This window comes from Cheilinus undulatus, linkage group 13, assembly GCF_018320785.1.
Source record: "Cheilinus undulatus linkage group 13, ASM1832078v1, whole genome shotgun sequence".
Classification (NCBI taxonomy): domain Eukaryota; kingdom Metazoa; phylum Chordata; class Actinopteri; order Labriformes; family Labridae; genus Cheilinus; species Cheilinus undulatus.
Window position 1 is genome coordinate 36,204,869 of NC_054877.1, and position 14,477 is coordinate 36,219,345.

Below are 14,477 nucleotides of genomic sequence, written 5' to 3' on the forward strand. Positions count from 1 at the left end.
TTAATGACTGTGCAGATCTCATTGTCGTGATGTAACACTGGACTTCTCGTCTCTCTCTTTCCTCCTCCTCTGATGCGACTCGCAGAATATCAACCACTTTGATCTTTTCGGTGACATGTCCACTCCTCCCTCGGTGAGTACTATTACTTCTCTTTAATATTTGATACAACTTTTAAGTATTGCACAGAGAAATTACATCCATATTTCATCACAATGTTTTATCTGTGCTGTTAGGTCATTTCATTTAGATCTAAATTACCTGAATATCCGGGTGAAATGCAGATTAAAGATAAATGTGCAGCTGTGACTTTTAAGTGACTTTCATAGCGGTGACATCTGTGTATATTTGCATCCCTGTTACTCCCAGATGCCCCCATCACCTGCCAACACGCTGGACCCCAGCCGGAGCAGCCGCCAGCAGCAACACAATCCCGCTGATATGTACGCCCCCTTCAGCCCCACCTCCGTGCCGTCAGGTAGGTTCCCCGGCCGACACGCTGCATCTTTTCAAAATACAACACATAAAAGAGAATAAAGCGCTCCTGGGGATGTTTTTTCTTTGATGTTTAGTTTGTGAAGAGCTTCGCACAGATTTGTGCAGGATGTGGATTTATCTCCGTATTTATAAGGACCACACATCAGGAAGCAGAGCGTTTATGCCATGCAGAGAAACTGATGACTGTTGTTTTTCATTGACCACGCTGGGGGGGGTTTACATATTTTAGGGTGACCACTGGTATTGTAATCATTTAAAAGAATATGTGAGGCACCTTGATTCTTCTTGTTATCTTTAAAAATGTGCCTGTGAATGACAGCACAGCTTGAAGAGTGAATGTTTTTCATGAATGACTCTGATCTTGCAGCATGTCCTAATATGCATGCAAGCATGCATATCCTTGCTATCTGATGCTTGCATATCCATGCAATCATCAGATATCATGTTGCATAGCACAGTATGGGGCGCTCTCTGTCAACACTTTACCAGTGAAGTATTTACCTCTCAGCATTCCATATATTAGCCATCAATATTTGGTATTCTCATAATTTTTTTGTAAGCAGAATGACATGTAGTGCTGTTACATTAAAGGTGAAGAAAGGAATAGACGGCTTAAGGTGTTTTTTGGGTTGGTGAAAATGAAATGTATGTTGCCGCTTAGTGTTATTAACCTTGCAAAGTAGATGGATTTGCCATAACCTGACAAGCCAGATCGACTGTTTGAAATATCAGATGCATAGATATATTTCACATTCATCTGGGAAAGCTACCATGGAAGCATTTGGGAAGAGCAGGACTTTTTAAAAAAAATCTCTGAAAGGGATTGGAGGAACTTCCTGTCAGTTACATTCAGGACGACAGGCCAATCAGAGCGACAGCACAAAATAACGCACAGGCTTCTCTTGAGCTAACTGGTTAGTGCTGTAGACTGTTAATGCTGGAGCTTTTCTGTGAATAAATTGAGGCCTAGGCCGGTTAGGTCATCTTCTCCTCTAAAAAAAAAAAAAAGAAGTTGTCCAGTTCCGATTAAACTGCTGCTTTCCTACAACTACATCAAAGCTAAAAGCTACAGCTGCAGCAGCAAGTGGACACACCAGCAAACCCCACCCATTATGATTGCAAACCCACACGAAAGCAGACCTGGAGGAGCGCGAGAACATCTTTTCTGTCATGAATAGCTTTCAGTGTTGCTCTATGCCCTTGTTTTAATAAAAATTGTTGCCCAGTTCTGACAAAACTGCCGCTGTGGCTAAGTCCAAGCTAATCATTCCACTAGCAGCCATCATATACAATGGGGTGTCCAAACGTTTTCCACTGGGGGCCACGTACAAACATATATAAGGATGGTGGGGCCACTTTCATATGCCTCATCCTGAGGATGAATCTAATGATCTTATGATGATTAAGATATGCTTAGTGATTGGGTATGCTTAAATGGCTAGTTAATGGTTGAAAAGGCAAATAGCCAATCATCTTAAAGATTTTAGGGAGGCCAGTCAGATTTCAGGAGGCCCTGGTCAGCCCTGGCTACTACTGGCTCTGCCCCTAAAACACCATCTGTACTGCTATAAGACTCCGTAATCCATCAGGGCATTATAAATCAAAATATTACTATGACGTTGGGTGCCAATGTGTTTTCCACTTACAGTGTTGTCTTCATTTAGTCACAAAAAACTAAAATAAATAAAGTCTTCTTGTCAAAAATCGTTGTTCACAGAATAGCATGGTAGCACTGCCTTGTGCTGAAATGAAGTACAGTACAGTCTACACTGTAAAAAAAATTCCGTTAAATTTACGGTAAAACGCTGGCAGCTGTGGTTACCAGAGATTTACTGTAAAAATTACGGTGAGAATGTATGAGAAAAAACGGTGTTTTCATTCTACAACTGTAAATATTACAGTTCAAACCTGTTTTTTTTTTAACTGTAAATTTCTGTTAAAAAAATACAATATTGTAACCGTTTATACAAGGATTTGCTGTAAAAATAACAGTTATACTGTAACCATATTTACGGTAATTTGCTGTACAACTTACTGTAATTTGATGTAGAAATTACAGCTCTATTACAACATTTTCTACAGGGATTGGCTGTAAAAATAACGATAATGAAACAAACCTGTTTACGGTAAATTACTTAAAAAACACCAGAAATCCTGTAAACCTAAATACAGTCTATCTCAGTAATAAAAACAGTAGACCCGTATAATGTTTAACGGTATTTTATTATAACTACTTAAATTTTACAGTAAATTACTGGCAGCTGTGGTTACCAGAAATTTACCGTAAAAATACAGTACAAAACATGAGAAATTACAGCTGATATTTGCAGATTTTACGGTAGTAGCAAAATACTGCCCAACTTTAAATTTTACAGTAAATTACTGGCAGCTGCGGTTACCAGAAATTTACCGTAAAAATACAGGACAAAACATGAGAAATTACAGCTGATGTTTGCAGATTTTACGGTAGTAGCAAAATACTGCCCAACTTTAAATTTTACAGTAAATTACTGGCAGCTGTGGTTACCAGAAATTTACCGTAAAAAATACAGGACAAAACATGAGAAATTTTGCTAGATGTTTGCAGAATTTACAGTAGTAGCTTAATACTGCCTTACTTTAAATTTTTACGGTAAATTACCAGCAGCTGTGGTTGCCAGAAATTTACTGTAAAAATACAGTACAAAACATGTGAAATTTCAGTTAATTTGCTAGATTTTTGCAGTAGTGCCCTAATACTCCTACTTTTAACAAAAGATTCAAGCTGAATAAACAACAAGAAACTCTGCAGTTATATGTTTGAAATAAAAACCTTTCAACACATCTGATAACTTTTCTGTATACTCACAAAGCAGTTTAGATCTTGGAAGAAAAAGCTTGTGTCCATATGTATGACAGGTAGTCCTTGGTGTAATGCATGAAGATGAAACAAAGTCACTTGCCCCTAAATGATTCAAGAGTAATGAGTCCAGTCTTGACTGAAGAAGGCCTTCCACTTGGGAAGCTTCACGTGGCCAAGAAACTTTATCTTCTTGAAGACTCGAGCACAGTTCATCAGGTGTTCTACTTTGGACTGGCTCCATCCTCTCTGCAGGAAGTACATATACAAAGCAAAGTTAGAGTGATTCAGTGCTTCAGTTTAATGCCTACACAGATGTAAATTTGAGAAAACTAGGCTCTAATAAGCCATGCTTACAATCAGCACAACAGAATAAAATAAACAGTGTGTACAGTACATATAGATCATTTCTATAATAGAATATGGTGAAGAAACGCAAATGTACCCACAAGTGCCAGCTATTAAGTCAGCAATCACCTAACAACAGCCAATTACTTTTTCCGTTATTGATTATAATGAGACAGTTATGACATATTAATTGCAATTTGCTTTTCCTATAGTTTAAAGCTGTGGTGCCCAGGCTTGTATCCACTGAGCTCCCCCTCCTTCACATATCCAAGAAGATATGGACCCACACAAAAAGTGACATAGCTATTGCTGTAAAAACTAAACATAAATTTGAATTGATGTCATTATTTAAAGCAGTTTTAATTTTGGCAGATATTTTTAATTTTAGTCTTAGTTTTAGTCTTTAAGTGAAATGAATTTTAGTTTCAGTCACATTTTAGTCATTTCTGTCCATTTAGTTTTAGCCCATAAAAAGTCCTCACATTTTAGGTTTTACTTTTAGTCCAAGCATTTATTGTCTTGCTTAATCTGGTACCAAGTCATAGTGGGATGTTCTCTGCACCCTGCCAAACCTGGGGTCCCTGCTTTCTACAGCTGAGAGACAGAAGAGCTACAGCTGCATTGTTTTTGACAGAATTACCCACAGTGGAGAGATATCATGGATTTTGAATGTCCGAAAACTACATTACATTCTATTCAAAAACTAAACTTAGTTTTTGTCAGTTTTAGTCATCACAGATCTATTTTTGTTAGTCTTAGTCTAGTTTTTGTCATGGAAAACAAGGCTGTCGATGAACATTTTTAGTCATAGTTTTAGTCATTTAAATTAACACTGATTTAAAGCTACACACAATAGCCCAAACCACAAGTGTTAGCAAAAGACCTTGGTATGAACCATTCATAAGGGTTATATTGTGATTTTAGGTAGTTGAACCACAAGATAAATATTTGCAAACTATGCTCTTTATATATATATTTACTTGTAAGACCACCCAAATAAATATAGAATTTGCTTTTACATGTAAATATAATATATAATTTTATATATAATTTCTATATAATTTCCTTCGGGATGAATAAAGTTATTATTGTATTGTATTAGGGTAAGCCTACCCAATAAGCCCAGGCACCATTTAAGCCCACTGGCGACTTTGAAGTCAATTTAAAAAAAAAAAAAGAGGGGCCTGTCTTATGCTATACATTATTTGGTCCAATCACACAATTTCTTAATTATATGTCAGTTTTTGTTTGACACCAATCACATTTGTAGATATTGAAAAAGGCCCGCCTACATTTGTGCAGTCTCAAAGAGGCTCAGATAAAGTCGCCTAAAAACTTTGGTGTTTTGGGACCCCTCAGAAGGAACCTCTTTTCAACCATTTTCAGCCACTGACTTGTTAAGTACATTCATATTATGTAATTTGAGAGATTATTGATTTGTTTTTTGTGTATAAACAGGTAGTTTTTTGTAATTTCTTACTATTTAGTTTTATGTGAAAAGATGAGTCATGCTAGCTAGCGTAGCGAGCTAATCACTAGTCAATACATGTAGCCCTACTGACAGATACACTGCTTAATGATTAAAAATGATAAGTACACAAACTAAGTGTTTTCTGATTCATTTTACATAAATCTTACATAAAACTTTGAACAAGAATTCCTTGATAATTCGGAAAGTTTGGCAGAAGAGGAATAACATTGATGGCAAGTTTTACAGCATATTTAGGCTACAGGCATTTCTTTAAACATTTGTTTAATTTTGGTGAGAACATATTATCTTCATTTCCCTGGTAGTCACTGTAGTACCATTTAAGCCCATCTTATGTGTTTCAATAGAAAAAAATGAAATTTTGAGGTTTGATAGCTTTTCGCTGTAATCCTGTGTTGGATGTTGTTATACTAACTTCATTAACACGAGTACATCACAGATCACACACTGCCCAGAAGAATTGTTATGTCAGTTAATTTTGCATAATTATTTGTTTATAGTGAGAAAAATGCCAACAAAAAAGAGGAATTACAGCAACTGTCCTAAAATCATCATTGTGACAGCCAAACATTAAATCTAAGTTCAATAAGATATTGTTGATGCACTGTAATGTCATTTAATACTTTTAAAAACAAACACATTTTTTTATTTTGTCAATATTGAATCAAAGTTTGTCAATATTAAATAAAATGTTCAATGAAATGTTAAATACTGAAGCCAATGAAAATTAGTTTTAGGCCTACTTAGTCATGTTTGTGGTGGTCCATTGTTACAAGCCAAACATTAAAGCCAAGTTCAAAAAATAAATTGTGTTTAACATGTATAACATGTTACTGAATTAATGTATGTTTACTACTTGAAAAATGTAATAATTTTTTAAATTTCTGTCAATAAACGTGGTTGTGGGCTTATTTGGAACACACGTGGGCTTAAATGGTACTTAGGTACCAATTAAGGCCATGCCAGACTTTTGACTTTATTCATAACATTTCTTTAATTTGTTCTTTAAAATATGCATAAGTAAATAAATATACCTTCAAATGAGGGATTAATCCTTCATTCTAACAAATGATCATGTTTATAAACCATCTTAGTATCTATGAAAAATACGTGAACTTAGATTTTGGTGGGCCTAATGGGTACACTTACCCTAAATGCTTTGGGGTGCAAAAGGATTTTGCTGTAACAAAGATGATGGGCACTGAATTTTAAATCAATCATAATGAAAACATATGACTCACACAGAAAACTGTATTGGCCCCATATGGTGTGATCATCAGAACACTGAGAACAAGCTGGACAAAGCAGTGGCATGGCAGTATTCTGGGTATTTCTACATGACCAGATTAATCTAAAGAATCTATTGAGGTATGTACAAATGCTGTGCAAGGCTTACCATTATTAATCCTTGATAACTGGCGTCTTTTTAGAAGAGTGGAATACCGGAGACAGTATAAAGTAATGGAGTCCTAGTCACTACTAGCAGAAGAAACAGGACCTTAAAAAAGAGTAAGGAAAAATAGAAAGACAAGGTAAAGCACCAAATCATGTCAACTTAGAAGTTTTGAACACTTATGTATGCACTGATTGCAAAGTACTATCCAATTTTTGAATTCACTCAAAAAAGGAGTGGACCCAATCTCTTCTTGTCCCGTGAGCTGAATGTCTTGTCACATCCCTTGTGTTTTGTGGCAGAAGCTACAGCAGACACAAAAATGCAGACATACATGTAGAGTGATCCAGCTGTCAAGCAGTTATCAGACGGGTGTTGCTGTGTTTATATGTTCTTCTAAAATCAACACTAAGCTGTGACTGGTGCTACCCCTCCACTTAGAGTGTGTGTTGATCCCACAGCTCTGTATGTCATCTTGCTTGCCCTTGCGCTTTTTCTGCTCACAACAGTTTTGGTTTAGAAAAATGCTGCACATCTATTTTTTTGTTTTTAAATTTGAAAATTTGGACACTATCAAACCTAAAAATCTGAACCAGAATCTTTATTGTCATTGTACACAAGTACAACGAAATTTTGCACAGTTCCATTCAGTGCAATTATTATTACCTCTGCCAAGGAGGTTATGTGATTGGCAGGGTTTGTTAGTTTGTTTGTTGGCAACATAGCCCAAAAGTTATGGATAGATTCTGATGAAATTTCCAGGAAATGTCAGAAATGGCAAAAGGAAGAACTGATTTGATTTTGGGACTGATTCAGATCATCGTCTGGATCTAGGAATTTTTAAAGGACTCTTCACTATTGGGAGATAGGGCTAATGGCGGAGGTCTGCGCTCTCTGAGTGTTTTTCTAGTTTATTATTGCAACTGCTCTGGGATATGTGCTGTTTTTCAGTCTGTTAGTTTTGGCTCTTATTGTCCTGAACCGTCTTCCTCAGGATAGCAGTTGTTACAGGTGACGATAACACAGTTATAAAAATAACTGATATTGTATCATATGATGCACACGGCTGGAAGGAAATAAAACATTTTGCCAGCATTACACTATACCATATAACTACCTCTAAAGAGGAAAAATTATTACCTCTGTAGGAACTCCTGAGTGGATCCCAATGCTGGTCAATGCATAGCATGAGCTGCCTTGAAGCCTAGCAAGAGGCTCCTGGGAGGATGATAAAAGTAGAAAAGAATTACAAGCAAATCATCCATTACCATCCAAATGAGTCTTTAAAGTGTTTCTGAGATCCACTTACTACAAAAAACAATACATGGGGCAGGCTTTCCACTGGTACCCCATCTGGCAAGAATGTTTCAACAAGGCAAAAGAGGTTGTCTTCTTTTTTGTCGAAACAGGAGAGAAGCCCTTTATGTCCTCTGAGCAGCCCTCCAACTGTCCTCTCTGAATCTTGAGCTTTGTGGCATCCTGCAAAAATCAAGTGAGCTATTAAATCTTTAGTGCCATGACACTGACGTGCACATATCCCCATTGTGCATTTAGGAGGTGCTGGAGCCAACAGGTAGTGCCCAGGACCACCACAGTCCACCACCACACTATCCACCTTATTCCTGGGGCCGCTACGGTAAATGTGAATATGGGCGAAACTTCCGGTGCCAAAACGGAAGTAGGCTACATTAAATACATGTATTCTAGTACAGCACCTAACTATGGACGCTAACAAAGAACAGTTGTTTCAATAGGAATTCTTCTGGAATTTGTAAATATTTATATTTTTGTTATCACATGTTCACATTGTTTGTATTATAAGCTGTAGATAAGTAAATAAGGTGGATACCACATTATTCCTGGGGGTCTACTGTAGCTATGAATGGAAGTGGAACTTCCAGTACAGTAACAATAATAGCAAAAACATGATTTTTCCAAAGGCTTACTAAAGTGATTTAGTGTCCACAGTGGTTGTTCTGAAATAAATAAATATTTGCTGTAATAAATACTGCTTCATTTTTGTTAAATCAATGAGCTGAAATTTTTTAATCATATTTTCTGCAATGCTCAGTACCTGTTGCTATATTCATGGTACTAATATTATGACAAAGTTAAATATGTCTCTCACAACATGCTGTCCACTGTCTAAGTGCATCGGGGATGTGATTCTTTTAGTATTAATTTATCATTAATTCTTAATACAAAACTTGACATTTACCAAACTGAAGAGCTGGCAACTTGAGTCATGGATAATTTTATAAATATAATTCCCATATTTAAGAGGGATTAGTGTGTAAAATGAGAATTTCAGCAACTCCACAAACTAGAAATGTATCTTTTTATACTGATATAAAGCTAATAAAGTTAGCTAAATATGCCCGTGTAGGTTATCTAAAGTAATGTCATCAATTTGAACTCTCCAGTAGAGGCTAGAGAAATAATAATAATATTATCCCGTTTGAGGTTAAGCAGTCTAAGTTTATGTAGTTTGGTATCAAAATTGCTTTAATAGTCACGTTTAGCATCTCGTTTCTATACAAAGTCCCGTTTAGATAGAACGGAGCGGAAGTTGCGCCCATATTCATGGAAGGGTAGGAATAAGCTGGAAAGCCTGCCTCAGGGGACTCTGAACACAGATATGAATGTGACTCTGAAGGGGAAAAATCCTTCACCTTAGGTCGCTCTGAAGCATCAGTGCTGCGGCGGGACTCTCACTTTTTGGCTAGGGGGCATCACGGTCCTCACGGTCACTCCCACCTCATCTGGAAAACTCCGTCCTTTTTCTCTCCCTCTTCCAAGTGTTCCCAGCACCCAACCGCCCATTTTTTGTACATTTTTCAAAAGTCTGAAGTGGGCGGAGTTAGCTCTGAGCTTGGGGTTCACTTATGGTCCCCAACACAGCAAGTGTTAAACGTTCTCCACGCTAAAATGACAGCAAAAAATACAAATCAGACAGCAATGTTGGCTGGTCTAGAATTGAAACAAAAAGCCTCCTGACCCATTTAACTTCTACCTATAAACACGTGGTGTTACTGAATGAAAAGAACTCAAGAAAAATTTGACACTACGACAAAAGAGGTTCTACATACCTTACCAATAGCTCGTAGGCTGATGCTCCGGGTGACGTCGAATTAATACACGCCAATGTCCTGCTTTGTATTCCATCTTCGTTTGCAGCTCGTTCTACGAGCAGACAGCAACTTTATGAAATATTTCCGCGCACACGAGACCACAGAAGACACGAAAAAGCTGTAGTTTACCAGGCAGCCGTTGGCGGTTTGATTTTCCAACGAACCACACACGCATGCGTATTAGGTCCTTCTTTCCCCGCGCCTGCGCGAAACCGTATTCGTGCATGGCAATTGACTGCAACCACAATGCGCAAACGCATTTCGAGAAAGCAGCACTGTGTGCATGGAAGGAGGTGAATGAAAACTGTTCACTCTGGAGCTCGTTTCCAAATTGTTCCATTTTTAAACACCCAAATCGCTGTTCTAGTACAGACAGAATAGAAGACGTTCCTGTGTAGACAGGGTTGAATGGCGACGGGAAACAGTTTTTCAAAATTATTTTTATATATTTATTTTTTATATTGATACAACTTTATTGAACAGATTCCAAGAGTTAATACAGCATAGGCACATGAAACAACACGTATTTACTAGACATAAATAACCCCACATACAGGTAAAGAGAAGTTTAGATTAAATTACATAAGGTATGAGAAGTAAATTAAAATTTCAGAAACTAAACCATGGTTTCATATTGTTTTTTTTTTAAGAATTTTTTTTTCCCTTAGAAATCAATTTGATAGACTATATGTACAGTTCACATTCATTTTAAAACTGATTATGGAGGGTTTCTTGTCATTCTATTTGCATTCATGTTTAAGTTATTTAACCAGTAAAAATAAGTATTGTATTTATATAATGTATATACTATATATTCAACTGTATTATATACATATTATATATACAGTATGTATCTCTCTCTCTCTCTCTCTCTTTATGTATATATAAAATAGTTCTTTCCAATTACCTTGTTATATTTCCTATCGGTAATATGTGTCATCCAATTTCAGTTCTGAAAGATTGACTGAAACATTAAAGTACATCAATGTATTTTGTGTTAGATGCATTAAAGGAAGTGGAATGGCTTTACAAATGCAATGGCATTCTTTGTGAGAGCAATTAACATCATTCTTTTCCAATAAATCAGTTAAACTAAAATAATTGACCACTTTCATCCATCAAATTAAGAACAAACAAAATGATTTTTGGTACCATTCTTGTTTCAATAAGGTTTTCATATTAACTGTAACTGTCCGTTTATTTCACAAGGCAGCATCATGTGGTGTAGCACTGAGAAACAACTGTGAACATAACAACAAATTGGTGCTTGTTCACAGGTTTTGCAGGTTGACAGGTTTTTACTGTATTTTCTACAGAACTTTCCTGATCATACAGTTTTTTTAACCTCTTGTCCCTGCTAAAATTACGGTATGTGATTGCAATTTTTTTCACAGATTTTTACTGTGAATTTAAATGTACATGAGAGAAAAGTCTGTAATTTTAACAAAATACTACTGTAATTTTTAGAGTAATTGCCCGTCTTGAAGATTACAGTATTTTTCCTTTATTTTCACAATCTTCTTTCGTTTAAACGGCACAATTTTGTAATTATTACGTACTTTAATTGTAAAAATTTATGTTTCATACCGTTGCTTGATTTACAGCAATTCTGTGTATTTTATACAGTAATATATGTTTATTTATTTTACGGTCTTTTACTGTTGCTATTTGACAGTCTTTTGCCGTATTTTCTACGGACATTTTTTACAGTGTAGCTTCATGTTCAAATGTTGGCCATATTTCATTTAATGTTTAGAATTTGCTGAGGGCCAATCAGAAATGTACCGCGGGCCGCATTTGGCCCCCGTGCCATGGTTTGGACACCCCTAATATACAACCACTAAAAAAAATCCAACCCCTTTCCCCCGTAGCTCACAAACTCATGCAGAAGCAAGTCAGTGGGAGAGCAATAAACATCTTTACCTTTATAAAAATCTTTTGGTGTTGTTTTTATTCTTTATTTCATATAGAAATGTGGTCACGTGGTGGTAAACTTGACGCTATGCTAAAGCTACATCCGAACTTATCACCATACTGGAGGCAGCCACTGCAAACAGCTTCAAACACAACTACACCCCGCCCATAGCTAAAGCCCAATGATGCTGAATGGCCTGAAGTGTTCAGTTTAGCTCAGACGTTGTGGATTGAAACCTTTTCAAGATGGATTTGCTTGCTGACAGAGATGGAGTTTGGCAAATCCATCTGCTTTACAAGGTTAGATCTGACAGATCAATCAGCAAAATGGTGTGGTGAGACTGGCATTGATGAAAAGGGAATCAGGAAGAAGGTTGTTCCATTTCAATGGACCACCTGTTGAGAGAATGGGCTGTGATTGGCTGCAAGGGCCCAGGAGACAATTACTATGTCAACAGGCAAGCAGCTGGCAGGTACACGAGTATAACTATTGTGTCTGATAGAAAACAAGCAACGCCAAGCTTCATTGAAAAACAATCCAAATTTTGGAAGGTGAGACTGTAGGCCTCATGATCCTAAAATCTAACACCCCAGGCATTACTGTAAAATAACTACATACAAAAAGTTCAAAGTTATTCTGTGGCTTATGTTTGACTAAAGCTCATAAAGAGATGCCAGTATTAGTTACAGTTGGTTTCTGAAAAAAGCTCCTAACAAAAGCTTTAAGTCCTAATCAAAATTTTCAAAATTAACATTGTTAGCAACTGAGATCTACCAATTGCAAGCGTACACTTTTTAAAAGAAACGTTATCTGAGTTCTTTAATCAACTGACAGATTATGTTTCTGTCTTATTTTTCAGCAAGCATAGCCCCGATGCAAAAAACACAAGTTTAAGGCATCACACTGAGGGGTTTTAATTTTTCAAACAGGAGGCTATCTCCACTTCTTTTTAGAAGTCTTTCATAAGTGTTCATAGTATTATGGGTTCAACTTGATATCACAGCTGAGTTAAATTCTATGAACACTGTTGTCACAGTTTGAGTTTTTTTAAACACAGTTGATAGGTCTGGTTAATGCTTTACAAGAAAATCTTCCATACTTCTTCTTTGACGCTGTAATAGCGTTTGAAAGCTGTCCTTATATGCACCTTTTGCTATTGTTCAGCATTGAATTGTTCTCTTTGTTAGTCAAAGATTGTAAGACATCAATGAGAGGTAGGAACATGCTGCAATTTTGAAAATGGTTGTATTGAACTGACAAGCGTGTTTTGTGCTTGAATTTTCCACTTCCTTTCCCTGTCTTGATATCATTTCTTGTTTTTTGCTCCAGGTTATATGACCATGGGTCCGGTGCAGGCAGCCCAGTGGGCGCAGCAGCCGTTTCCCGGTCAGGCCCAGACTCTGGCTTTCCCTGTGCAGGGACCCCTCCAGGTGGCGCAGGTCCTCCCTGGTGGTCAACCAGTCATTTGGAGCCAGGCCAACATTTTCCCGGCCACTCAGCAGCAGTGGGCGGCCATGGCAGCCTACATGCCGGCCCAGACCGTGGGCGTGGGGGGGCACGCCATACCAGCTGCCATGCTCCAAGGCCTGGTACCTATTACCACAATGTGCCCCCAAGCCTGCGACCTATCAGCCCCCTCCTCCGCCATTACAAGCCCTCAGCACACAGCGGACCCCACCCTGCTTCAGAGGCAGCTTAGCCTCGGAAAGGACGGCCTTGGTGTGGACTCAGACGCAGGCGAGGGCACCTCTGCATCAGGAGCAGTTGGGATGGGACCTGGTGTTGGTTCAGCAGCAGTGAGCAGGTGTGGGACCCCGGGTCCCTTGAGTGTACCAGACACGCTGGTCTGCACTCAGCTACTGCCTCCTTCAGCTGCTGCTACCCAGGAAGAGGAAGGGAGCTGTAGTGACCTTGACCTCTCTAGGATGACCCTGAGCCCTGGTACATCCACGTCACCATCTACTGAATCCCGTAAGTGTCCTTTAGTGTTAAAGTTTACTAAATTATCATGTTTACCACTTATAATTTAGTAAACTGTATGTCCTGTGAGACCTTGATCTCAGTGGGTTTTCCTTGCTAAGATAAAGGATAAGTAATTTTAAAAAATGTGCAAAGTATTTTAAAGAAACTTTGATCCACATCAACCTATGACATTTATTTTCTCAAAATTTTGGATTGAGCTAAATTTGTGTTTAATGTGAATAAGAAAATGCTAACATAAGCACACATATGATGGAGAATCTGATAAACATTATACATTGCTTGTTTTTCAGAATTGGAGTCAGAAATATTTGTTTTAGGATGGAAAAGTATATATTATACAATACCATTACCTACTCTGTAGTGGCAAATCACAGCAATTTTCATCCTATTATATTTTATCATATCATAATATATTAGGTAAAATTTTGTAATGTATTAATGGTATCCAAACAACAGAATTCAGTGATAGCACATACTAGATCGTGTTCTATTATTATTGAGTTTATGATACTGTTCAAATGGCAAGGTGTGATATGATGTTGTGTTTATGGCATAGATTGTCTCTAACATATTATTTTCATATCATATTAAACTGAATCATATCAGATCATACCATATGTAGTTTACAAATACAACATAAATTCTAGCAATGATCAGTGTAGTGTACAGTATTGCATCATATCTGTTGGATCATATCAGACTGGACTGTTTTAATGGAAACTCTTTAAATTAAACTGAATCATATCATGTCCTACAAAATCATTTACTGTAAGAGTGAAGAGAAACTTTTTGCACTATGAGGTATTGTGTGGTATGGTATGGTATGGTATCATATTTGATTTGGAGTACTTTCTTTAAAATGTTGTGTTCTTTACACATTGCT

At 37.3% G+C, this 14,477-nt stretch overlaps 1 protein-coding gene across 1 annotated transcript in view; it reads left to right on the forward strand.

Moving 5' to 3' along the window:
• The window catches only part of LOC121520228, an 87,588-nt gene that overhangs the window by 50,888 nt on the left and 22,223 nt on the right, over window positions 1-14,477 (forward strand). The window contains exons 9-11 of the mRNA XM_041803603.1: window positions 86-133; window positions 368-476; window positions 12,941-13,582. Of these exons, the coding sequence (XP_041659537.1) occupies window positions 86-133; window positions 368-476; window positions 12,941-13,582 (799 nt within the window). The remainder of the gene's footprint in view (window positions 1-85; window positions 134-367; window positions 477-12,940; window positions 13,583-14,477) is intronic.